The sequence below is a fragment of the Cnephaeus nilssonii genome, assembly GCF_951640355.1.
Source record: "Cnephaeus nilssonii genome assembly, chromosome: 3".
Lineage (NCBI taxonomy): Eukaryota > Metazoa > Chordata > Mammalia > Chiroptera > Vespertilionidae > Cnephaeus > Cnephaeus nilssonii.
The window spans coordinates 23,766,209-23,792,443 of NC_137074.1; the positions used below are offsets into that span (position 1 = coordinate 23,766,209).

Sequence of the window (26,235 nt, forward strand, 5' to 3'; positions counted from 1 at the left end):
TGTGTGCTTCGCCTGAATTAAAGAAACAGATGCACATACGACTTACCAGAGTCACTGTCAGAACTGCTCTCGGAACTGCTGTCCTCTCCTAAATAAAAACACATGCCAAGAAGCACACAACAAATAAGCAGCAGGAACCACTGTAACTACGCTGTTGAAAAATAGGTCCCAACTCAACTGATTTCTCCTTTTAGTCACTTCTCTAGTCCACCACTAAGGGGGCTTAAGCTTCCTTGGAAATGGATACAATAAACTTGAACCGTTTAAGTATGAGCTCAGCTCACACGCTGGCTGCATTCATCGTCCATGGGTGTCACCCGAGTCCTACCCGGCCTTGACCTGCCCACTGCGCCCATCTCGCCCCTGCCCTTGCACACCTAGGAGGTTCCCAGGCACACGTTCCATGCGGACGGTGCAGAATTCTGGAGTGTAGATGCCATTTCACGGGAGCACAGGACAAATTTAGTCCACGTTGCTAACGACTACTGGAAAGAGTGGGCCCCAAGAATGCTCCCGTCACTTCCTCACCCCCCAGCTCAGCAGCTCCGCCCACTGCAATCAGGCTTCTGTTCCCACAGCTACTTTGGGATCCTTTCCCCGATGACCCACAGGCCTGCTCAACCCCAGGCCCAAGGCATCCGCAGGGAAAGACACCAACCACTTCCCCTTGCCCACATGACCTTCCCGTGGAGCCTGCCCTGGCTCTCCTCCAGCCTCTCTGAGTGCCCTCCACTTGCCTCTGGGCTTCTCTCCACCATCCACCCCCATCTCCTCTCCACCACCCACCCCCAACTACTAAAGCCCCAGGCCTCACTCCCCACTCGCAGCCTCCTTTCCAGCCATCTGACCTTCAGTCTCTGAAAGCAGCACTGTCTCTGGAACTAGGACAACTCTTCCCCACATTTGCCCTGTTACCCCAATTTATCACCTCCTCCGGGAAGCCTCCCAGGACTACCCTTGCCAAGTGTCCACCACCTGGCTGGACTCACTTGGCCAGTCTGAAAATGACCTAAATGCCTCATCAGATAAATTCCAGTCCCACTAAGTACAGCTTTATCACCAAACTTTAAAGTAATTGACTTCCCGAGAACAGGTAAGCATAAAACTTTAAAATTTACTCAACTCTTTCAAGTTGAAAGATGGAAGTCCCTACCTTTCACTCAGATTTGTTTGAAGTGAATCAGAAAAATAAACTGTAATTTACCTTGCTATGAATTAGTGATTGTATAAAAATTTCACTTGGGCATTTACCAATATTAATCAGATCCTTTACCTGATTTAGAGTCCTTTGAAGTATCTAGGTGGGGGCTAGGGCAACCTAAATTTTGAGAAAGAAAGAAATGTGTAAATACGACCATACAGTAAACCATTATGTTCTCTTTTTTTGTAAAAGCCACTTAGCCCATAACAGTAGACGCTCCCTCTACTACAAACTGGATTACCTCTTTAGACCCACAGCAACCTTGCATGTCAAACTAATGCAAATGATGTCATAGTCCCAGGAGAAAAAAAGAGAGAGACCACGAAACCTTAAGCCTTTTCCAGTAAAGACAGAACAGGAAGCCAACGAACTTGAGATTTACACTGGGTTGGTTGGTTCCTGGTAAACCCTGAGTTTTGTGCCAAAGCAACTGCATTTGTTTCTCTGATCAGCTCAGCAGCGCCCTAAAAACATCCCTGGCCACTGAGTAACTTGACACCGGAAAGAAAGAAACGGCACCTGGTTTTAGATTTTGTCACTGAAAGGCCGACGACGACGGTGTGCCTACACCCAAGAATCGACGTTCTTCCCCAGGCGAAGGACTGTCAACCGTTTAGTGAAAGGACACAGACGGGTTGAAGCTAAGGCTCAGGAGTTGGCAGGGTATGTTGAGACCAGACCGGGGAAGGCCTCGAATGCCACTGGGAAGAACGGGCGCCCCCGATGGTTCTACGGGGAATGCCACGGAGGCACAGACGACACACTGGTAAGAGCTTCAGACTGGCCCTGGCGGTCCCCGAGATGGTGGCTACTGGGGGGGCACTGATGTTCAGGATGGACCAGACTCCGGCGAGCCTCACACCAGGAGGCCACGGCAGAGATCCGGATATGAAGTGACGAGAGCCGAGGCCAGGGTGAGTGGGTACGGGAAAGGAGAAATGGCAGATGGTGGAGGAGGAGGCGGTGGCAGAAGTTACCTCCGATGTCAAATAAAGCCAGAACATGTCTGTGTAGGGAAGGACCGCTCCTCAGTTCTCATGCCCGTGCCTGTGTTTATGCCACGCCCAATTAGGCTGCCCCAGAGACTGGGACCTCTCATGCCCCCTGTACCCGGAACAGGCATCCACCCCGGGCTGGTGAACCACAGCGACTTAACTGCGGGTTAACTAACGCCCTCGGGCTTGGGCAGAGACTACTGTCGCCCTCAATTGTATAAACAAGGACTCAGTGCCTAACTGCGCCGTAGGCACTCGGCGGAAATGAGGAGAAAACCCATGCCCCAGAAAACAGCTTATGGGTTAATGCGGCGATGAGGGCAGGAGCAGCGGTGCGTTAAGACAAATCACTGCAAGAAATCACAACAATACTATACGAAACTAGGCCAGTGTTTTGTTGGTCCAAGAGAGAAACTGAGACCAATCACTGAAGATGAGGGATTCAGCACAAGTTCATGAGTCTGGGTGAGCTGACACAAGTCTTGGAGGAGAAATGTGAGGGGAGGGAGAGGCATCTCAGGCAGACAGAAACGGGCAAAAGCAAAGCTGGGGTGGGGTGAGGGGTGGGGGTGGCGAGTATGCAGGTGGGAGGTTCATGTCAGCACTGGGAAGGAGAGCCCCCAGGTCTGACCACAGTCTTGACAGATGCCTGGCATCCCCAGGCACTGCACACTCCAGCCAAACGCTACACAAACCTTTATTAGATTGTAATCATGACGCTTTTATTAGGCAGGTTATTGCTCTGCACTGAAAAAAATGAGCCACAAGATGGATACAGAACTTGCAAAAGTAAGACAGTGGCCCCAGGATGGACGAGGGCAGTGGTCGGCAAACTCATTAGTCAACAGAGCCAAATATCAACAGTACAACGATTGAAATTTCTTTTGAGAGCCAAATTTTTTAAACTTAAACTTCTTCTAACGCCACTTCTTCAAAATAGACTCGCCCAGGCCGTGGTATTTTGTGGAAGAGCCACATTCAAGGGGCCAAAGAGCCGCATATGGCTCGCGAGCCGCAGTTTGCCGACCACGGGACTAGGGAGTTTGAGTGACACAGACTAGCACCTCAAGTGGCCTCGGGACCCTCCTCCAGAATGGCTCTCAGCCATGCAGCGTGGGCCAAAGAGGCCAAGGCGAGAACTACAGCCTCGCACACACTTTATAGACTCAAAACAAGCAGCACACGTCCAGAGAGGATTCGATCCTCAGCAGTCCCACCAAACCCAGGAGCAGACCTACTTTATTCCTTTGATTCGAGAGTTCTGATTTGACCCAGCATCAGGGAGAGAATTGTGTTGCTGCTTCATTAAGTGTATAAAACTGATGATCACACTCAAGTATTAAAGATAACACCTAGTTTTTATGTACGGAAAATTTATAGCATTCAGGAGCTAATACTTCGTTATTGAATTTAAACTTGAATGGCAATTCTCCCCAGTTGCATCCAATACGTACGTTATTGAATTTAAACGTACGTTAAAAAGAACATTAGACCCAGAGTTGAAAAGGAGTGGAGTATAATAAGAGCATGTACGTCCTATCATCAACTTGTGAAAAGCTACAAAGGCCCAAACTCTTTACATTTCACCCTTTTAAGTATCTGTTGAAAAATAAAATTTTAAAGAAAAGTCATATCCTTTCATCCTAACCTAATGATTATCTTAATACATTTCCATAAGTCAGTGAATGCATGAACGTAACAAAGCAACTGCAGGCAGTAAGTAAAATTAATAAAGAAATCATTTTCTAAAACTACAAATGTTTCATACAGTTTCTTAATAACACTGACTAAGAGGTACCATACCTTTTTCTTCTGAAGAGACACTGCGATCATCACTAAAACAAGAAGAGAAAAATAGTTTTATAAACTGATACTAATTTTATACACAATAATTATGAAAACCTTCAAAATGACCACTGTATTGTGATTCTCCAGAAATGCTGCGGGCGAAAGAACTCTCTCCCTGCTCAGTCCTCTTCCTGCCCCTCTCAATCTCCACGGCCTGACTCCACACCGCACTGACACAGGCAGCTTATCCAGTGCGCCCTTGAACTCCCTGTCCTGGTACACCCCGGGAGCCAGCACTCCTTCCCGGGTCCACAGCACTGCCATGTCCATGCCCAGCCATCGGCCTTCCTTGGTCATGTCTCCCGTAACCCAATTCTAATTGCCCATCCTGCACTGGCCTCCAGCCCTCACCTGGCTCCTCTGAGAGCCTCTCCCGGGTACCCCTGCTCTCCCGGGTCCCCTCCTCTCCTGGATCCCCCTGCTCTCCCGGGTCCCCTCCTCTCCCGGGTACCCCTGCTCTCCCGGGTCCCCTCCTCTCCTGGATCCCCCTGCTCTCCAGGGTCCCCCTCCTCTCCTGGATCCCCCTGCTCTCCCGGGTCCCCTCCTCTCCTGGATCCCCCTGCTCTCCCGGGTCCCCTCCTCTCCTGGATCCCCCTGCTCTCCAGGGTCCCCCTCCTCTCCTGGATCCCCCTGCTCTCCAGGGTCCCCTCCTCTCCTGGATCCCCCTGCTCTCCAGGGTCCCCTCCTCTCCTGGATCCCCCTGCTCTCCAGGGTCCCCCTCCTCTCCTGGATCCCCCTGCTCTCCAGGGTCCCCTCCTCTCCTGGATCCCCCTGCTCTCCCGGGTCCCCTCCTCTCCTGGATCCCCCTGCTCTCCAGGGTCCGCTCCTCCCCCTGCTCTCCCGGGTCCCCTCCTCTCCTGGATCCCCCTGCTCTCCCGGGTCCCCTCCTCTCCTGGATCCCCCTGCTCTCCAGGGTCCGCTCCTCCCCCTGCTCTCCCGGGTCCCCTCCTCTCCTGGATCCCCCTGCTCTCCCGGGTCCCCTCCTCTCCTGGATCCCCCTGCTCTCCCGGGTCCCCTCCTCTCCTGGATCCCCCTGCTCTCCCGGGTCCCCTCCTCTCCTGGATCCCCCTGCTCTCCCGGGTCCCCTCCTCTCCTGGATCCCCCTGCTCTCCCGGGTCCCCCTCCTCTCCTGGATCCCCCTGCTCTCCAGGGTCCGCTCCTCCCCCTGCTCTCCAGGGTCCCCCTCCTCTCCTGGATCCCCCTGCTCTCCCGGGTCCCCTCCTCTCCTGGATCCCCCTGCTCTCCCGGGTCCCCTCCTCTCCTGGATCCCCCTGCTCTCCCGGGTCCCCTCCTCTCCTGGATCCCCCTGCTCTCCCTGTCCCCCTGCTCTCCTGGATCCCCCTGCTCTCCAGGGTCCCCCTCCTCTCCTGGTCCCCCTGCTCTCCTGGGTCCCCCTCCTCTCCTGGATTCCCCTGCTCTTCCGGGTCCCCTCCTCTCCTGGATCCCCCTGCTCTCCTGGGTCCCCCTCCTCTCCTGGTCCCCCTGCTCTTCCGGGTCTCCCTGCTCTCCTAGGTCCCCCTCCTCTCCTGGTCCCCCTGCTCTTCCGGGTCTCCCTGCTCTCCTGGGTCCCCCTTCTCTCCTGATCCCCCTGCTCTCCTGGGTCCCCTCCTCTCCTGGATCCCCCTGCTCTCCTGGGTACCCCCTCCTCTCCTGGTCCCCCTGCTCTCCTGGGTCCCCCTCCTCTCCCAGGTCTACTCACTATGTCTCTGGCCTCTTCCCTCAGCCTCAGCATGCCTGAGAAATGAAGGGCTCAGAGAGCACCCCTTTAACTAAGAGGTCCCTGCCCTGACCTGTATGCCATCCTCACCACTGCCTGAACCTCTGCCCTTCTCCAGCCACTTCACCAAAGAACTGGGTTTCCACGTTTCCACTCTCCATTCTCTCCCGTGTGAGCGAAACCGGAGCCACCAGCGACTCCTGCCCGGCAGACCCAGTGGGCTTGGTGACCTCATTCTCTTTAGACAAAGCGGGTAGCAGGCTCCTCCCATGGCTTCCAGACCCTCACCTGGTCTGCTCCCACCTCCCCTGTTTCAGGGGCCTTTCCTCTCTCATCTCCTGGCTCCATCGGCTCCAGCCTCCTAGGGACTGATGTGACCCAACATCACATTGTGCACCCTCCTCTTACCGCTCCTCACTGCCTCGGAGCTCACCTCCACGCCAAGGCTTCAGATCCCAAATCTTTACCTCCTTCTCCGGCCTCTTCTCTGTGCCTGGGACCTGGGGGTCACTGAGCCTCCTCATATCTGCCCCCTCCCACGTATACTCTTTCTGCCTCAGTTCAAGGCCTCTTTCTCCCTCCCTCTCTCATTGGCTCTCGCCTCGTTGGTTGAATATAAGTTCCTCCTAATTATCATGTCTGCCTGCAGTCTCTCCCTTGACTCATCCCTCACGTGACCCTTAGCATGTTATAATCCTGGCTTTGCTTATAACGTCTGTGGCTCCTCACCGCTTCCTAAGTTCATTGGCGTGGCACGAAGGACCTCCACATACCCCCTGTCTCCACCCTGCCTGCTCCCTCAGAGTGAAAGATCTTCAGTCCCAACAACACTCCGCATAGCCCACACTCTCACACAAAACACCATTCTCTGATGAAGCCCCGCTGGGCCACTGCCTGTGGCCTTGCAGGTCATGCACCCCAACTCTGGGTGCTCCATGGACATGTACTATGATGTTGGGGTACCCCCTGGAGTTGTGTGTGCATGCAAGTGACAGCCCTGCCTCCCCTTGATGCCCAAAGTCCTACTCGTGCTTTAAGAACAGCACTTCTCCAGGTGTGGTCTGAGGACCCTCAGCACCCTGTCCGATGCCCACTAAAAACAGTTTTTCTCATCCCCTGAAGAAAGATGAGGAAGAAAATAATGGTGTTATCTGCATTTATGAGTGTTGAAAATCTTCATTTTCTCATTTAATCAACCCAAAAAATCCTATGAAGGCTATTTTACAAATACAGATACTAAAGCCCAGAGAGGTTAATTAAGTTCCTCAAGGTCACACAGCTAATAAATCAGAAAAGGATGCCCTTGACCCTAGGCCATTATGACTTCAAAGACCACGTACTTGCCAGGTACCATGTCTTCCCTCACTCCCCACCACTTCACCTCAAAATCCCAACTGCTGCCACAGTTTAGCAAAAGTAAACTGAGGAAGAAGCGAAAAGGTGCAGGCCAAGTGCTTTTTCTTTCCCTTCTCTGCCCAAGTTAGTGGGAACCCACAGATTTCTGGAAGCCTCCTTGACTCAAGATTTTACACTGGGAAGCTTTCCTGGTATACATACAGTATTTCCCAAGTTCCATGATCTTAGGAAATACATGTATTCTCATTTTCAGACCTAAATCTTTTTTTTTTATCCTAAATTGCTCAAAAGATCAGAGAGTAGAGGTGAACCCGAAATTGGTTAAGGCCTCCAGAAACTAAAAAAGGCTAATATCTGGTTCTGATGAAATGCATAAAAGAGCAAGCCAACCGCTACATCTTTTTTATTCTGGATTCGAACCTTTTATAATGCAGTCACTATGCCTTTCAATGTTAAAATAATTATAAGAACATGGGTTGGAAGTGAGCCATTCTTATTTTACAAAATATTTCTGCCTAAGACCCACTCCTGTGTCCCCGATGACAAAAGCGCATTTTTCTCTTAACTGGCACTTTCATAATCCCCTTTCTGCAGCTGCTTATCTCTGTTTCCAGGCATGTACACATGTGCTCAGATATTAGACCTGCTGCTGAGACCCAGACACCTCTGTATAAAACCTTTATTCCCTCCGTGAAGGAGACGACAGTAAGTGGTGTCCAAGACAAGATTAGTGAGGCTGCGGGGCAGACGGCCAGCTTTCTGCACAAAACACCTACCAGTGAAGGGGGGTGGGAGACAGGCTTAGATCCGAGGAGGAGGAGCCCACCCACACGGCAGCCCCCCACCGCCTTGTAGAGCCAGGTGGAGGAAGCCAGACCCTACAGGGCCCTTGCCAGTCCATGGATGCTAGATCCCCACATTCTCTTCCTTTCTGCTTTTCCCGTGTGGTTTGTTATAAGGAAAACCATAGCAACCCTGGAGATAGAGCACCCATTCCAAATGCTCACCGTGTGATTTAGAGACTAGAGATCAGCAGGGAAGGGGCTTAGACATTTACTTAATAGCACTTAAAACTCCTTAATTTTGATCAGGACTCAATCGTTATGACTAGGTATAACTTCATGCCCATTAGCTTCCAGGCCCCACCTTATTACACCTTTCCCTTAGTAGAAGGTGGGGCGGGGGGAGGACTCTACACCTTGGAACAATAAAATCTCTGAGCTACAATAGGATTTAAAGAACAGGCTTAAGACTTCAAGGGGGTAATATAACCTGAGGGTGTTTATTGCATGTTTGTTGGAAAAAAATGTGGATTATATTAAAACTAGAGGCCCAGGGCACGAAATTTGCGCACGGGGGGTTGGGGGGAGGTCCTTCAGCCTGGCCTGTACCCTCTAGCAGTCCGGGAACCCTCGGGGGATGTCCAACAGTCAGACATCCTTAGCGCGGCTGCAGAGGTGGGAGAGGCACCGGCCACCGCCGCTGCGCTCGCCAGCTGTGAGCCCAGCTTCTGGCTGAGTGATGCTCCCCCTGTGGGAGCACACTGACCACCAAGGGGCAGCTCCTGCGTTGAGCATCTGCCCCCTGGTGGTCAGTGCGCATCATAGCAACCGGTCGTTCTGCCGTTCAGTCGATTTGCATATTAGCCTTTTATTATATAGGAGGATAGGTGCAAATGAATAAAACAACAAAATTGTGGCTGGAATTAAGTCATGGCTGCAGCGAAATGCGACCTAGAGCAAAACCAAATCCTCGAAGAGGCACAGTATGTTGGCGCTTCCAAAGCGCTTTCAACCCCAGGAGTGCACCAGCTCCTCCCAGTACCTGCCAGGAATGCAGCGGAAGCGCTGCCATCCCACCGGCAGCGAGGACACCCAAGCTCAGAGGTGTTACATCCGTTGGCCAAACCCACCCAGGCTGGTGAAGCTGGGAGCTGAACGAGAATTCAGGAACTCTCACCTCTTCGGGAGCCTTTCCCCCATCTCGGCCCCTGGCCTACCTTTGTGCAGCCTAGACAGGCTGGTATTAGGTGTCAGGAAGCATTCGCTCAAATCTGGCTCAATAACTAATGATTCTCCAGTTAAAGATGTTTAACAATGCTTTAAGTGAAAGTAAAACTGCAATATGATCATAGCTAATATTTACTTAACATTTACTGTGTCTAAAACTGTATCAATTAGCTCATCATAACCCACCTTTCAGTGCCTAACAGTGAACCACTATTATCCCCATTTTACAGATGAGAAAATAAAGCCCCAAAATTCTTGGGAAACATATCCAAGAACACTGGTCCATCTGAGTACAATGCCCTAGCTTTTACCAGTGTTTATACTAATAAAAGGGTAATATGCAAACTGGTCAGGATGCCCTCACAGTAATGACCGAACAGCAGGCTGCATGGGGTGACCAGGCCGGCAGGGGGGTTAGTGAGGGATGACCAAACGACTGAACAGCAGGCTGCATGGGGCGACCAGGCCAGCGGGGGGGCAGTGAGGGGCAACCAGGCCAGCAGGAGGGGCAGCTGGGGCATCCAGGCTGGCAAGGGGGGCAGTTAGGGGCGATCAGGCCAGCGGGGGGGGCCATGAGGGGCGACCAGGTCAGCAGGGGGGGCAGTTAGGGGCGATCAGGCAGGCAGGCAGGTGAGCAGTTAGGAGCCAGTAGTACTGGATTGTGAGAGGGATGTCTGACTGCCGGTTTAGGCCCGATCCCCAGAATCGGGCCTAAACTGGCAATCAGACATCCCCCAAGGGGTCCCAGATTGGAGAGGGTGCAGGCTGGCTGAGGGGGATCCCCCCCCAATGCACGAATTTCGTGCACCGGGCTTCTAGTGTTTTATAAAAACAAAACACTTCCCAGTCTCTCTTCCTAAGGCTCCTACTGCCTGTGAAGGTAATTCTCAACTATAATTACATTATAGTAGCTAGTATAAAGTTTTCGAGCATAATTAAATTCATAATGAGCCCAAATCCTCCTTTAACTAACGTTTCCCCAGAATTAAACCAAGCAGTGTTTTTCTTCTTTTAGCCCCTATACACCTTCTAGGAAATAAGCCATAAGAAGTAAACGGTTTAAAGAAAGTGGAAAAGAGTTTATATTAGTCACAAACTAAGAGTTAATCTGTATAATCCCCAAGTAGCTATACTTCCCAGAACATCATGTCAATGAAAGTAACAGTCTCTAAAATACAAATCTCTTTCATCAACTCAAATTAACAAATGCCTATTTACCTATGCTAGGCGGAGGAGGATATAAAAGTAACACATGACACATGAGCCTTGCCCCCAAGAGGCACACTAATGGAGGACAAATCAAAAAATAAAAGTATATGATATGGGAAAAGCAAGACAAAACCAAATGTAGTGAGCTGTAGTTCGATGAACTGGGGAGAACCGAGCTCTTATTAAGAACACAGGCACGTAACTAGCTACAAGGCCAGGGAAACTCGGACGCTAAGGCCATCTTGCATTTTCAGAGTGCAGCCATTCCCCAAGCAGGATCCTCCGAATGTTAGGAAAAAGTGAAACCAAAAGGAACCTACGAGATCTTCCAAGTCTAATGCATGATTTTACAGAGCGGGAGATGGGACTCCAGGAGAGATCAAGAGAATAAATACCCAAGATCACACAGCAAGTTAGAAGCAGAGACAATCTTACAACCTGTCTCTCCCGGGTGACGTCTCACTTCACTCCTTTAGCAAGCATGTTGGGCTGTGTGCTGGGCACCAGGGAGCAAAGCAACTGGGCCTGGGCCTGTGAGAAACCGTCAGAGAAACCATCAGCCTGATGGGGAAGACTCTCCTTCTATCTGAAACAGGAAGTGCTTTGAGAGAAGACAAGAGGGCTTGTCTAAGATTGAGGAATTGGGGAGGGCTGCAGGGGAAGTGACCTTGAAGCTGAGCCACAGAGAACCAGTGGGAATGGACAGGAGAGGAAGAACTGGTGGGGGTGGCGGGACAAGGGTGGGATTCTATCTGAGGCAGGAAGAAGTTGATCAAGAGCCAGGAACAGGAGGAAAGCAGGTGTGGTCAGGGGGAGAGGCAGGAGAGGAGGAGGGGCAGGTAGGTGGAGAAACGCTCACTGTGTGACCACACTGATGGGCAAGCACTGAGTGGGCTGGGCAGGCTCCGGGAATGGCTGAAACTTGAGAGCAGAGGAGGAAGTCCACAGTGCAGGGTCCCAGACCCGGCTGCCTTCCACGTCACTCCTGGGCACTGCCTGACCCTGTGCGGCCCCTGGCAATCTGCAGGGTCAGACAGTGCCCGGGTGGAGTCCAAAAGGCCCAAGCACTTCCCTCAAGAAAACCTCTCTCCCAGGCCGCATAAGCCAGGCTACCCAGCTCAAGAAGCTGCAGACTACCTGAAAACCCTGCTCAGGAGGCTGGTAACTTTTAGGCGTCCTTCAGGAAAACAGCCTTCCCTCAGAATCCATTTCCGAAGCCCACAGAGCCACCTCCACGCTGGCAAGGACAGGACTTCCTCAGGGCCAAGGCCGAGCCCTCTGGGCCTAGGCCCTGGGGTGGATCAGGCAGGTGGAGGGCAGGAGGGGCAGGTAGGAGAGATGTAGGCACCTTGAGCAGCCAGCTACTGACGCCCTTAGGGGACACTGCCCGGGGCCAGGCTGGGTTCCCCAGCATCGCCCAGTTTCTTTCCTAAACACCCCAAAGACCACTTCCAATCAACTCGCCCATGACCGAAGCCATCCCATGGCTTTTTTCCTTCTACGTCCGGGTCCCTGAATGAGAGCAGAGCTTTCGATGCTTCTGAAGGACGTAACTCTGACAAAGATGGGAACGCCACAGGGCTGGCGCTCCAGGCTGGCTCCTCCACCTGCCCCTCTTCCTCCCTCTTTTCAGTCACACCAGGAGCAACTGGTGGCTCTCTGGGTATGAAAAGGCCAAAGGATTCATTACATCATTATTTGTAAAAGGCAAAAGCTGGAAATAACTACCATGCTCATCAAGAACAGAAGAGATGGCCCTAGTCGGTTTGACTCAGTGGATAGAGCATGGGCCTGAGGACTGAAGAGTCCCGGGTTCGATTCCGATCAAGGGCACAAGTCCAGGTTGTGGTCTCGATCCCCAGTAGGGGGTGTGCAGGAGGCAGCCAATCAATGATTCTCTCTCATTACTGATGTTTCTATCTCTTTCTCCCTCTCCCTTCCTCTCTGAAATCAATCTATATATATAAAAGCCTAAGCAACCGTTAGACTGGTAGCTATGATGCACACTGACCACCAGGGGGCAGACTCTCAATGCACAGGCATGGAAACATGGAACAGACTGATGAATCTCAGATCTAATGGGGGAAAGGGGGAAAAAGGGGGAGGGGAAGGGAGAGGAGGGAGGGTGGGAAGAGATTAACCAAAAATCTTATATGCATACAAGAGGATTCGTGCACCGGTGGGGTCCCTTGACCTGGCCTGTGGGGATCGGGTCAAAACTGTGCACGGGGCTTCCGACATCCCCCAAGGGGTCCTGGATTGTGAGAGGGTGCAGGCCAAGTCAAGGGACCCCATCGGTGTGTGCACTTGGCCTCTAATAAAAATATATTTTTAAAAAATAGACTAGATGAATAAAATGTGGTCTAATCATAAAACAGAATAATGTTCTAAGCCATTAGAACAAAAGAACTACTACACACAACCATGAGTATCACTCTCACACACAGAACGTTGCACAAAATAAGCCAGACACAAAAGTATATACTGTGTGACTGATTCTATTTTGATAAAGTTTACCAGCAAGTAAACTCATCTCTGGTCCCTTCGGGGAGGCAGGATATGACAGTAAAAGGAGTATGAGGGGCGCTTCTAGGGTGCCATGTTCTATTTCTCCACCTGGGTGATTACATAAATGTGTTCACTTTGTGATAATTCATTAGGTTGTACACTTAAGATGTGTTTTCTGAATGACTGTACGTACACACACACACACACACACACACACACACAGGAAGGGTTTGCAGCATCTTGGGAAAGGAAAACTATTTAGGGCTTTAGCTTTGCTGGCCATGGTTCTGAACAGGGAGGGCCCTGGTTGGCAGTGGAGCAAGGTGAAAAGTCTGACTGCATTGGGAATGTGCCCTAAAGGCCACGGTGAGGGTGGGAGAAGAGGCGGGAATTAGGGGGTGGACATTTTAGGGCTTCTTCCCTTCTCCCTTCTGATAACTGTCAATGAATTCTCTGCATAATGTACTTCAAAGGGAAGGAAAACGGCTGGGAGTAGGCTGGCAGTGAGAGGACAAGGAGAGGAGGAATCGAAAGAAACCCTAAATGCCCAGGTAGGCAAGGAGAGCATGGGGTGGGGGATTCCCCCCACTCAGCCCAGTGGGAGGAGTCCCTTCTCTACGCCCCTCCCTGAGCCAATGTTTGCTGTACAACTGGATTAAAGGCTTTACTGCACCACTCTGCATGAGTGTGAGTGTGAGTGTGTGTGTGTGTGAGTGTGTGTGTGTGTGTGTGTGTGTGTGTACCTAAGGAATCCACATCCCCAGCATCCAACGTATTGTTTGGCATATAGTTTACACTGGGAAAAAAAAAAGGTGTTATTGGACAAATAAGTGACAGAATATGGGAGGCAGCTAGATACAAGGTAGAGACTCTATTTCTCAATACTTAAGAAATCTGTAATAACAACTTACATGGTTAAGCGCTCAGAGTGGTATATTGTGCAGCTACCAAAAATTACAAGCAACAGTAGCAAGCATCTGGAGGGTGCTTTTCAGTTTACTACGAACTGCACCTCACCTTTGTCTGACACAGAACTATATGGACTTTGTTGCCACACTGAGATATGAAAATGACACTTTAGCAACAACCTCCCCGAGGAGGCCAAACGATGAGATGGTGGACTAACAAGTTTGATGGAAAGGGGTGGGAAGGGTCCACATCTTAAGAGCAATTCTGAGCGGCTTGCAGCACTTGGTTAGCTGTTTGTGTAAATAACTGTGCTAATTTCACATACTGTATTTCAATTCACTTCCTCTGTTTTCTTTAGAGACGTTCTTTTTAACAGTAATTCACAAGTCTTGCTGTTGAGTGAAACCTCTCAGAAGTGTTTGATGTTCAAAGTGGACTCAGTTCATGTTCCAGTGTGGTTTTATTCATTCTCCTAACATCCAGGGGGGGGGAAAAGATAGCCTTGGCCAGTGTGACTGTTGGTTGGGCGTTGTCCCATGCACCAGGAGGTTGCCAGCTAGATTCCCGTCAAGAGCACATGTCCAGGAATGGGGGGGAGGGAAGGGGTGTAGGGGGCAGCCAATCATTGTTGCCCTCACATTGATGGTTCTCACTCTCCCTCTCCCTTCCTCTCTCTAAAAATCAATAAACTATTCTTTAAAAAACAAAAACCTTTTTTGTCCCCGTGGTCGGCAAACTGCGGCTCGAGAGCCACATGAGGCTCTTTGGCCCCTTGAGTGTGGCTCTTCCACAAAATACCACGGCCTGGGCAAGTCTATTTTGAAGAAGCGGCGTTAGAAGAAGTTTAAGTTTAAAAAATTTGGCTCTCAAAAGAAATTTCAATCGTTGTACTGTTGATATTTGGCTCTGTTGACTAATGAGTTTGCCGACCACTGGTCTAGGCTGTCTTTCTGACTGCAACAGTGTTATAAAGAAAGGAACACACACACACACACACACACACACACACACACACACACACGAAAGAATCCCCCTCCACCCTGAAAGAAGCTGGGCCAAATGCTTAATGAATTGTGGAGCCTTTAAACCTTGGCATTCTCTTCTTCCTCTAGTGGTTCCTATAGAAACTTTGTTTTGCAGTTTGTGACTGTCCCAAAGGTAAATTCTCTGCAGGCTCTGACTCTGAGCGTTTCTGCACTGCTTCGGGTGGACTTCCTGCAAGCACGCCAGCAGTGGGAGGATCACTGAAAGGAGATAGTTCACAAAACGCCCATCACGTGTCTTTTGATGCGACACGACTTGCAGGGGTAGAAGCCTGCTTTCCGCAGAGGGCAGTGGGTACCTCTGGGGGACAGGACAGCCCACAACAGTTAGAGCTTTCCCGCGTCAGTTCTTAGTAAGCATTCTCATTGTAAAAAGCTGCTTTGAAAGGTCTGTGGGACACTGGTGACGGAGGGAGGCACTTTTACAGCCATCGCAGAAAGTTCTGTGGGCAAGACTGTGTGTTAGTGCCACCTGGGGGTGAGGGGCTGACGGGAAGGGTGGGGACTCCACGCAGGGGCAACGAGGGGCGTTGAGGGAACTAATCCTGCCTTCCCCTCAAACTATTTAAAAATCGGTGGCCAGAAAAAGAAAGTGCACCCGCCTGGGGCCACAAGTCCTCCTCCTGGTACACAGGGCGCAGGGACTCGGGAGACCTGACGCCCGAGAGCTGGGGGCAGATGAGGACACAGAAGCTGCGCCCCGGGGCTGGGAGTCACCCAGGAGGCGGGAAGGGCGCGGGGCCAGCGCCGATTGCAAAGGGAGGCTCCGCTCGCCACCCGCCCTCCTCTGCCCGCCCCCACCACCCCCACCACCCCCACCGCCCCCTGCCCCCATCGCCCCCTGGCTGTGAACAAATCGCCATCACCTGCGGCCGCCGCCACCCCGCGCAGAGTAACAGGAGGGAAAAGCCGCGCGGCCGGGCAGCAGCGCCGCCTGTCGGCCCCGCCTCCGGGCCGGGCCAGCCGGGCCTCCCGACTGCGCGCCGCCGCCGCCTCCCGCGCGGGCACCTGCGCGCGACCCCGGAGCCAAGCGCCCTCCCCAGGTGCGAGCGCCGAGGCCTGGGGCCGCGGACTTGGGCTCGCCGTCGGGGTGGGGGCGCACCGCCTCCGCCCGCCCTGCGCCCCACGCGGGCAGGTGCCGCCGTCGAAGGGCTCTTTGTTTGTGCGGCCAAAACGGAGATGCCGGACGGCAGTGGCACCCTCGTCCCGCCCGGTGCAGGGCTGGGGCAGAGCCCAGGTCGGGGTGCTGCAGAAGCGGAAAGCCCCTCGGTGCGCGGCGATATCGGGCCCAGCCGTCCCCCGCCCCCACCCCGCGCTCAGCCCTTTTTTCCCCTTCCGACCGCCGCACCCCCTCCCCCCGCGCCCCCGCCCGGCGGCCGCGCTCACCTGCTCTCCGCGGCTCCCGCGCCGCAGCTCATGGTCGCCCCGCGGCTCGGAGGGCGCCCCACGCGCGCCCGCGGCTCGGCGCTCGGCTCGCTCCGCGGCGGCTGCAGGAGGGGCTCGCGTGCCGAGCGCTGCCCTGCGCACGCCGAGGCCGACGCTGCCGCGGGTGGGAGGGAGGGAGGAGGGCGAGTGAGGGCTGCCGGGGGAGGGGACTGGGCGGGAGGGGCGCCGGGCTTGCATCGGCAGCCGGGGCCCCAGCCGGAGGCGGCCCGGCTCCCGTAACGGAAACGCGAGCTCGCGGGTGGACCCGCGTGTGCACACCAGCGTGCACCGTCCCACGCCGCGGCCGCGGGAGCTCGGCTTGGTGACACTTGCGCCGAGGCTTCTGTAAAGGAGAAGGGCCAGTGCCCTTCTGGAGGGCACAGAGAGCTCAGGTCACCATCACTGGAGTTGGATACTCCTGTATCTGGGGGTTTTTACTGGGGACCACGAAGCACCACCCCCCAAGGGGTTCCCAGATTGGCCTTAGGATCGGTAAACGCCCTGAAATTCTATGCCAGATTTTGTATCTAAATAAGTGTGTAGGGCAGTGGTTCCCAACTTTTGGGGGGCCATGCCCCACCTAAAGCATCTCTAAAATCCTGATCCCACATATAATTCTTACTATTCAAAAAGTGAACTCCTATTCACGTGGAGGAGGCCTAAAAGGCCATTAACTTGGTCTAAACAAGCTTCCAAAGAACATGGCATCTATGAAAGAGAAAAAAGAACGAAAGGACAGTTGAAGTACTGAGGAAGAAATCACTAAGAAATTGTTAAAAAATAATAATATGAAGTGCTATGAAAAAAATAGCAAATAAAGTTTCAAAACATAATAGAGAACTGAAATGCATAAATATGTCACAATATATATTTCTATACTGTATGTGAGGCCCCCTAGAACCATAAGAAATGCAAAAAATTCACTGTTAATAACTAATTCTTGAATTGCCCCCCTTAAAAATCAAATTGCCCCCCTGTGGGGCATGTGCCCCACGTTGTGGTCTAGAGTGAGGGACCACAGCCTCCACTGGATTAAAGAGCTGCGTGACCCTCCACCCCCACCCCCACCCCAAACTAAGGATGGATGGGTAAAACCAGTGGTTCCCAAACTTCGCTACAAATTGAATCACTCGGGTAGTTGTTTTTTAATTGGGATGCCTGGAATGTTATCCCAAATCAATTTAATAGGCATCAACGCAAGCTTCAGTATTTTTTAAAATCCCAGGTGATTTCAATGTGCAGAAAAGTGCCAGAAACTCTGCTTACCCTGTTGGTGGCCTCACTGTACACTGTTGTGTTTTTACCTGCTATTTCGGCATGATGGTTTGCCTGCCTGTGGAGGTCCACCCTGCTGTCAGTGGAGAGCCAGGGTTCATGTTCACGTGGCTTGTGGGGAGCCAGGCTAGCATGTCCCTTACTCAAGGGAGCTTTGGCTTCCAGACGAGCCTGAGCTCTGCCCTTTCCTAGCCGTAGGAATTTGAGCAAGTAATTTAACTTTTCTCAACGTCAGCTTCCTTGCAAACAAAGTAAAAGTAAAAATAGTGGGACATCCTAGGAACTGGTATTTTTTTTTAATTGAGATATAATTGACATATAGCATAGTTCCTGGTGTACAATATAATGACTTAATATATCCATATATTGTGAAATGATCACCACAATGAGTCTAGTTAACATCCATCACCACACAATTACATTTTCTTTTCTTGTAATGAGAACTTTTAAGATCCCCTCTGTTAGCAACTTCAAACATACAATACAGTGTTATTAATTCTAGGGAATTGGTATATTTTTTCTTTTTTAAAAAAATATATTTTATTTATTTTTTACAGAGAAGAAGGGAGAGGGATAAAGAGTTAGAAACATCGATGAGAGCGAAACATCGATCAGCTGCCTCTTGCACACTCCCTACTGGGTATGTGCCCGCAACAAAGGTACATGCCCTTGACCAGAATCGAACCTGGGACCCTTCAGTCCGCAGGCCAAGGCTCTATCCACTGAGCCAAACCAGTTAGGGCTATTTTTTCTTTATTAAATATGTTTTTATTGATTTTAGAGAGAGGGGAAGGGGGAGGGAGAGAAAAAAAAATATTGATGAGAGAGAAACATCAACCAGCTGCCTTCTGCACGCTCCCTACTGGGGACTGAGCACACAACCTGGGCATGTGCCCTGACTGGGAATCGAACTGGCAACCTCTGGGTGCTGAGCCACGCTGGCTGGGCAAGAACTGGTATATTTTTTATAAGCTCCCCAGATGGCCCAAACCAGCAGCTGTTGCAGACCCTGGTTTAGGACCTACTGGCTCTGTCTCCCTTTCCCTCCCTCCAATTCGCTTCTCAACCAACCTTGTAACATGGTTCCCCACCCATTCCCTACTCTCCAGTGAGCTTGCAGCTGCTAGACTCAGGTGCCCTTGTATATGCCACTGACTCACTTGACCGTTTTCTCCTTCCTGAAATTGTCCTTTGGCTTCTAGGAGGCCCGTGTGTTATGACAAGCCACTGAGACCCACAAAGAATTGAGGTTCTTGATCCAACAGCCTGTAAGAGCTAAAACCTGCAAACAACCATGTAAGTGGGCTTGGAATTGGATCCTTCGGTCCCAGTTGGATCTTTTGATGACTGCAGCCTTGGCTGCAATCTCATAAAAGACCCTGAGCAACAAACACTCAGCTAAGCCACTTCCAGATTCCTGACACACAAACAATTTAAATAATAAATATTTGTTGTTTTAAGCTGCTAAATTTGGGGGTAATTTGTTATGCAGCAATAGATAACAAATACAAACAGGAAACAAGATTCCATAGTTAGTGCAATGGAACCACATCATTGGTACTTTTATGTAAATTCAACCACAGTTGTGCAAAAAAGAAAGGGAGGACACTATATAGTGTTGCTAATTCTGCCTGTTCTTCCAGTGAAATGAGATGATGAGATGAAAGAGGAGGATCTGGTTCCATTCGATGCTCTCCATCCAAGTCCTGGGCACCTCCCATAGAAGAGTAAGTCTTTTTTTTTTTTTTTAATAGAGAAAGTGAGCTTTTATTTGTCTATAGTTTACAGTGAGTGCTAGAAGATAAAAGCAAAGAATTATCTGAAAGAAAAAATCCTGAATGATAATCAAATCTATGAACTACAGATGGCGGCAAGAATCCACATTTTGCACCACTCTCTCTCATCCCCAAGGCAAGGTATGAGATAAAAAGTTTGGGGAATAAAGGTACTTAAGTTATGACAGTTCTCAGGGTCCCTTCAAAATAAATCTTCCCCTAGAAAATTGAAAATTTCTTAAATTTTAGCCTGCATCTCAATGAACGACTACATGGCGACCACCCCCTGAGCCAAGAAATAGAACACTAACACCTTCTCTCCTGGAAGAGTAAGTCTGGATGCTGGCTGTGCTGCTCCTATTTTTAAATATCCAACACAACACAAAGTGGGGAAAATGAGGCTAATCCACTGACTTGGGTTCTACATCTAAGGTAGTCAAAATGACCCTTGAAATCCCTCAACTCATGAGGACCTGAACCCAGGACTCCCCCAATCCCAGAACAGTACTTAGAGCCATGTAAGAGGGGGCCCAGCCCTGGGCCCCTGGCTTCAGAGACCTCCACCATGGCCCTTTGCCAACCACACCTCCCACAGGGCGAGGAGTCAGTGAGGCCCACGGTATGTGCCTTCCAGAGCCTGTGTCCACTGCCCCCCAACTTTTAGACCGAAGTCTGGAATGAGAGGCCCCAAATTTTCTGTCCAAATGGCCCTGAGACCATTTCCAGGGCCTGCATAGGCCTCTCCCCAGGTCCACCTTCCCAAGGGTGGAAACCACTGGAGTGCACACAGCAGGCCACGGTGAGACCAAGGGCAGCTGTGTAAAGGGAGGCAGCTTGTACACGGGAGCTGAGTGATCCGCATGTGTACACAAAGCCCCTTGCCAATCCAAGGCGACAGCTACTAGTAGATGCAGGAAGTGGCTGGGGCTCAGGTCACAGCCGGTGCCCTCGCTCAGGGGAAGCCAAGGGAGGGAGTAGCATTTCCAGTTTAAGTAATGAGTTTAAGTAACGAGAGGAAGGATGTGCCTCCAAAGGGGAAGGAAGCCGGGGAGAGCCTTCAGAAGAGGCACGGGGCTCAGCTGCTGGGTGGCCAAAAAGAATGACAGGCCTCTCTCACCTCCTCCTTCCCCTCTTCTCTGAAGATTTCATTCATGTGCTCCCATTCCAGATCGGTTGTTCTCTCCCCTGTACCGCCTGGAGCCTGCTTGACCACTGGATTGGGTCACTCACTCTCCATGCTGTTGTCACTTTGTTTTTTTAGTTCCATTTTATTTTTAATTTTATTTTTCTCATCACTATTTATCCCCTCTATGCCCTCTTCCACCTTCACCCCCCACTCCCACAGTCAACACACTGTTGTCCATATCCATGAGTCTTTCTCTCCTTTTTTTGTTAATCCTCACCCATGGATATTTTTCCATTGGTTTTAGGGGGAGGGAGGAAAGGAGAGAGAGAGAGAGAGAGAGAGAGAGAGAGAGAGAGAGAGAGAGAGAGAGAGAGAGAGAGAGAAACATTGATGTGAGAGAGACACATCTATTGGTTGCCTCCTGTAGGCACTCCCACACCTCGACCAGGGCCGGGGATCAAGCCTGCAACCTAGGTGCCTTCCCTTGACCAGGAATTGAACCCACGACCCTTTGGTGCATGGGCTGATGCTCTAACCGTTAGGCACACCAGCCAGGGCTCTCTCTTTTTTTACTGTTATTTTTAAATGATGGTTTCTATTTACACAGAGCTTTACCGTTTTCAAAGCATTCCCATGAATACTTAGGTTTTCATTTGAGCCACAGGACAACTCTGTGTGAAAGAAAAAGGAGTGTTTTCTCCATTTTACAGTTTGGGAAAGAGAGGCACAGAATGACTTGCTTGGGAGTGCTGAGACCACAAAAGTTCAAGCTCCTCATGCTGCAACCTTGTCACCACAGTCTAGTGAGTTCATGTATGTGAAAGTAAACGGAAAACCGTGATGTGTTATTACAATAAAAGGTCCTTATACTTGTCCCTCCAGAATCTGCAAGCCCCTTTCTCTCCTTGTGGTAGGATAAAACTATTACCAGGAAAAGTTAATAATTAATATCATCAGTGGCGAGGTGCATATTAATGAACTATACAGGAATGCCACAGAAATCCAGATAGAAGGAACTGGTCAAACTAAAATTATTTCCTTGTGTAGTCTCCTGCAGAAAGTAACTGAGAAAATCTTAACTGTTTCTTTTGAACTATTTTGAAGAACTAAAATGACAACCATTTCAATTATTTGTTATTTATCCTCATACTTTATAAGTCCTTCTACAAAGTCCTACTCTAGCTCCAGAGGGTTAAAGGGCAGCTAAAGGGCAAAGACAATGATAGGACCCAGAATTCAGGTCTTCTGTTCTCCAAAATCAATGTTTATTTTGGGTTTCTCAAATAATGAGTCTCTTCTAATTTTTTCTCTAGAAAGACACAATAGTTTTCTTTTATCTCTCCTTTAACAGTAGGTCACACCCCATGGTTCTTTTATCATCTGTTATGAATTCCACTAACTCTAGGTGTGTTTTTTTTATTATTGATGTTACATCAAGTGAAAGACTTTTCAACCGGGTTTAAAATTGGGTGAGATGTCAAGGTCAAATGTCTTTGGCAAAGCCTGCTCAGGGAAATAAGTTCTCAGCTAAAGCAGCAGAGAAAGGATTATTACTTTTTTTTTTAACTTTATAAAGTCCCTGCTCTGCAGGTATCTGATGATAAATATCACCATCCCATCTAAATAGAAATACCTTTATTTATATTCACTTATTTTCCTTTCTAATGGGTAAGGGGGTCCTTTTCTACTTTGTATTGGTAATAACAGCCATGGTGCCTACTATGGACTATTCTAAGTATTTAAAATATATTATTTCAAATCCTCTTTGATCCTATCAGCATATCAACAATATTACCAACATTATACAGTTGACTAATTACAATCATAATGATACCATTATAATAACCTGGTTATTATTTGTCAGAGAAGGAATAAGGGAAGACTAGATAACATAGGCATGCCATTTATGCAGCTTTGCTAATTTAACCTTCTCCAAGTCTGTTCCCTGCTGATCGATGGGGGAAGGGACTGGACAAAGGCCGTTTGGACCCATGCCCAGTAAGGTCTGAGTAATTGGGAAAGTGCTTACCTGTCAGTCACACCTGGAAGCGAGTCAGTGGCCGGAATAGGTGTGGACACTGCAAGAGCGAGGAAGCTGAATATTTTAACTCCTAGACAAAGGAGTGTGCTTTCTGGGCCCGTGGCTTTTGGCCCTCTGGCCCTCTTGGGACCCCCTGTTGCAGGGGAGCGCTCCCCTGCGCCCACGTGGCCCACAGCCATGTGGGCTCCACACGATGGACTAATGGACTTCAATTAACCTGATGCTGAACCAGACCCAGCTTAACGTGGAACGGAAGCTCTGGACACTGGCCCCCTTTGGGCTCCACTGGAACCCCAGCTGCACCCGCTTCAGGACTGGTTTAAGGGGCATGGGACTTCACAACCCAAGGAATGTAACTCCATGCAAATAAAGTCTTTTACTACATCTCATTCTCCCGTGGAGCTTCTGAAAATGCTTATTTCAGCTGTACCCCAAGAACCCCACTCCTACTTGTGTCTGGGAAATCTGGCCCATTCATTTCTTCAGTACCAATAATCATCATTCATCTTTACTGCTTTTTATGATGCAACTGGCAATAGTGCTAATCTCATGTACATTGTCTTTCTTGGTCCTCACACTCTTCTTATAAGGTCATTACTGTTATCTCTTCCCATTTTACATGTAAGGAAACATTGCGGAGGGGAGGGGCCGGGGGTAGAGGAAGGGGAGGGAGCCCATGGAAAGTAACCTCACAGGGTGATCTGATCATGCATTCCTAACTGGGCAGTTCACAGGTGGACAGGCACACTCCAGGCACATAACTTCTCTACTAAAAGGCTCTCTTTGCCGTAAGCAAGTCCTGCCCATTGCTTCTGTGCATCTAGGTTAGCACCTTTGAAATGCCCCTTTCACACCCCTCCTTCTAAAGCGAACCACCTTTGAGCGAGCACATAATCTTAACTACCATGTAATCCACCTTCATGTAATCTTCCTAGGTCCCTTCCTTAATTTCAAATGCATAAAAGAGGCTGCACAACTTATTCTCCAAAGCATCTGAGATCTTGCTCCCCAGTATCTGTCGTCAGTTTGGCTCAAATAAACTCGTACAAAAATTCTCTACAGGTTTGGACGTTTCTTACATTGACACGACGAGAGACAGAGATATGAAGAAATTTGCTGTGGTCATTGGGTTAATAAATTTTGGAGTCAACATCCATCCCGTGTAGGTTCATTGCCAAAGCCTTTTGGCTTCCCAAGAGCACATTACCTCTGAGTTCTGCTAAATCCTTCTAAATGTAGTTGCCTTTTTAAAAAATATATTTTTATTGATTTCAGAGAGGAAGAGAGGAGGAGAGAGAGATAGAAACATCAATGATGAGAGAGAGAATCAATGATTGGCTGCCTCCTGCACACCCCCTACTGGGGATCGAGCTGGCAACCCGGCCATGTGCCCTTGACCAGAATCGAACCTGGGACTCTTCAATCCACAGGCCAACGCTCTATTCACTGAGCCAAACTGGCTAGGGCTGCAGTTGCCTTTGAAAGGCCTTTGAAAGCCTAGCTTAGCATAGGCTCCAGATTCTGCCTTCAAAGCCCAATGGATGAGTTTGGCAATAACCATCAAGAGGGTTCCCCCATTTCTACCACCAAATCCACTTTCCAGTGGGGAAGGAAGAAAGAAAAAAAGTACATACCCCTTCCTTATGTGGTAGGCAGTTAGACAGACATGAACAGAGCAAGCACGATGGGCCAAGTACAGAAGTTCACCAGGGGGGAAAGTCCTGGGTGCCTACCAAAGAGCAATTGTAGGGCAGGACCTTGCCCCCAGGATGATCTTTCTTCCCCTAGTGCATCACTGGTAATGCAGTTTGGACCACCTGACCTTTCCTCCCTAGAGATAATATCTAAGCCTCAGTTGTCATTCAGCTCCAGGCCCAGATAAGCAGCAGAGCCAGACAAGCAACCTCACGGCTGACCTCAGGACCAGCTGTATTGGATAATGATCTTCTGCCCTGGCTCTGGCCAATCAATCAGTGGAGACCTAGACCCTGAAAAGCTGTTGACTATTCTATTGAGATTTTCCCCTGGGACCTTCCCTAAAATCTCCACCCTTAAAACCCTTAGGACAGAGGACCCAGTGTCCTCTCCCTCCCAGGGGCATGCCCAAGCCTCTCCCTTCTTCCTCCTCCTCCCTCTCCCTCCAGGCACATTACCATCACCTTCCTCACTCCCAAAGCTCCGAGGGCCCTTCCTTTGCCTCTATAACTTGTTTCCTCAGCCCTTTTCTTCTACAAAGTACTTCTTCCACCTCTGTGACTTTCCAAATAAAATGTTCTCTTATAGTTGGAGTCTTGCCTCTGAATTCTTTCCTAGCCAGAACTCAGGCACCGAAGTTGCTGAACGCAGATCCGGTCTCACACCACTGGTCTAACACCTGGTGCTGTTCCCGAGGCTCCCAACACATATAATTACTGAGCTTTCTCCTTTCTGTATTTCAAGGAATTCTGGGAGCTAAATCAGGTATTAAAATAAAAATACTTTAAGATTCTTGGACAACTGAGGTCTCACTTCCCAGATAGAAATGGTGACCCCACTCGAGTGTGTTAACCTATATTACCTAGATATCTCTAGACAATAACCTAGAACAGTAACAGCCTTGATTTTGCAAAATTTCAAGTTATCTCCAATTATTTCTAAGAATTCAACTAAATTCTTTAAAATAAACTTAACTAAAATAAATGTTTACATATGCAAGTATACACAATAGTCTGATATTATATTTTACGCAAGATTTATTGAGCTCAGACCATGTACCAGCACCCTGGTAGACACTGGGGGTACAGTGACAAGTGAAGATAGACATGGGCCCAGTCTTCAGGAGTGGACCGTCTCATAGAGGAGAGAGACTCTAATAGACTCTAGTTACGTGACTGCACAAGTCAATGTTGAAATTGTAACTTGGGTGTTATGAGAAAGAGTTACATGATGTGCCTGGCCAGTATGGCTCAGTGGTTGGGCATTGATCTATAAACCAGGAGGTCACGGTTCAATTCCCGGTCAGGGCACATGCGTGGGTTGCAAGCTCCATCCCCATTGTGGGGCGTGCAGGAGGCAGCCGATCAATGATTCTCTCTCATCGTTGATGTTTCTATCTCTCCCTTCCTCTCTGAAATGAATAAAAACATATATTTTTAGAAAAAAGAGTTACGTGGTGCCATGAAAATGTACAATGAGGGAAAATGGCTACCCAGGGAGAGGGGGAAGATTTTCCTGAGGAAAGTTATGCCCTTTGGCCCTCTGAAGCATGAGCGGGGATTGATGAAGAGCATAGAGGACATGTTCTAATGCAATCTGGAGTCAACCCAAATTTTCTGAGTGCATATATAACTGGGAAGCCCTCCTTCAGAAAAAGTATACCAACATATGTGACTTATGAGAATTTCATAAAACACATGACCATGCAAACACATTAAGGGCCCCATGCAAGTGAGGGATCCGAGGCTTCTGTGGCATCAGCTCGACCTCGGAATGGGGTAGACCCATTTTTTCATGGGATGGGATGGGCACAGCAAAGCATTTGAGCTTGGGATTAAGAGGCAGCCCTAGACTGGCCCCTTGCCCTGCTACGTCCTACTCTGTGAACAAAGTAGAGAGGTTACTTGCTCTACTCTGCTTTTCCTTGTTTGCTATATTTAGATCATGAAAACCTTTAAATAAAATAGTGTGTGTAAGCACCTGGAACGTGGTGTGATAACTGGTAGCATTGTTACTAAAGAATTTGCAAGGACCGCTTTTTCCTTTTATGGATGCTGAATGACTCCAAAGTGGGTGGGCTGTCCCTTTGGGTGATGGCTCAAG

At 49.7% G+C, this 26,235-nt stretch overlaps 1 protein-coding gene across 2 annotated transcripts in view; it reads right to left on the minus strand.

The window, feature by feature from the left end:
• The window catches only part of LOC307095607 (caspase recruitment domain-containing protein 8-like), a 44,566-nt gene extending 28,026 nt beyond the window's left edge, over positions 1–16,540 (minus strand). For both annotated transcript variants that reach the window (XM_079764959.1, XM_079764958.1), the window contains exons 1-4: positions 16,182–16,540; positions 4,000–4,031; positions 1,274–1,318; positions 47–88 (exon numbers count right to left, since the gene is read on the minus strand). In XM_079764959.1, coding sequence (XP_079621085.1) covers positions 47–88; positions 1,274–1,318; positions 4,000–4,031; positions 16,182–16,213 — 151 coding nt within the window. In that variant the 5' untranslated portion in view covers positions 16,214–16,540. The remainder of the gene's footprint in view (positions 1–46; positions 89–1,273; positions 1,319–3,999; positions 4,032–16,181) is intronic.
• Positions 16,541–26,235: the final 9,695 nt, after the last annotated feature.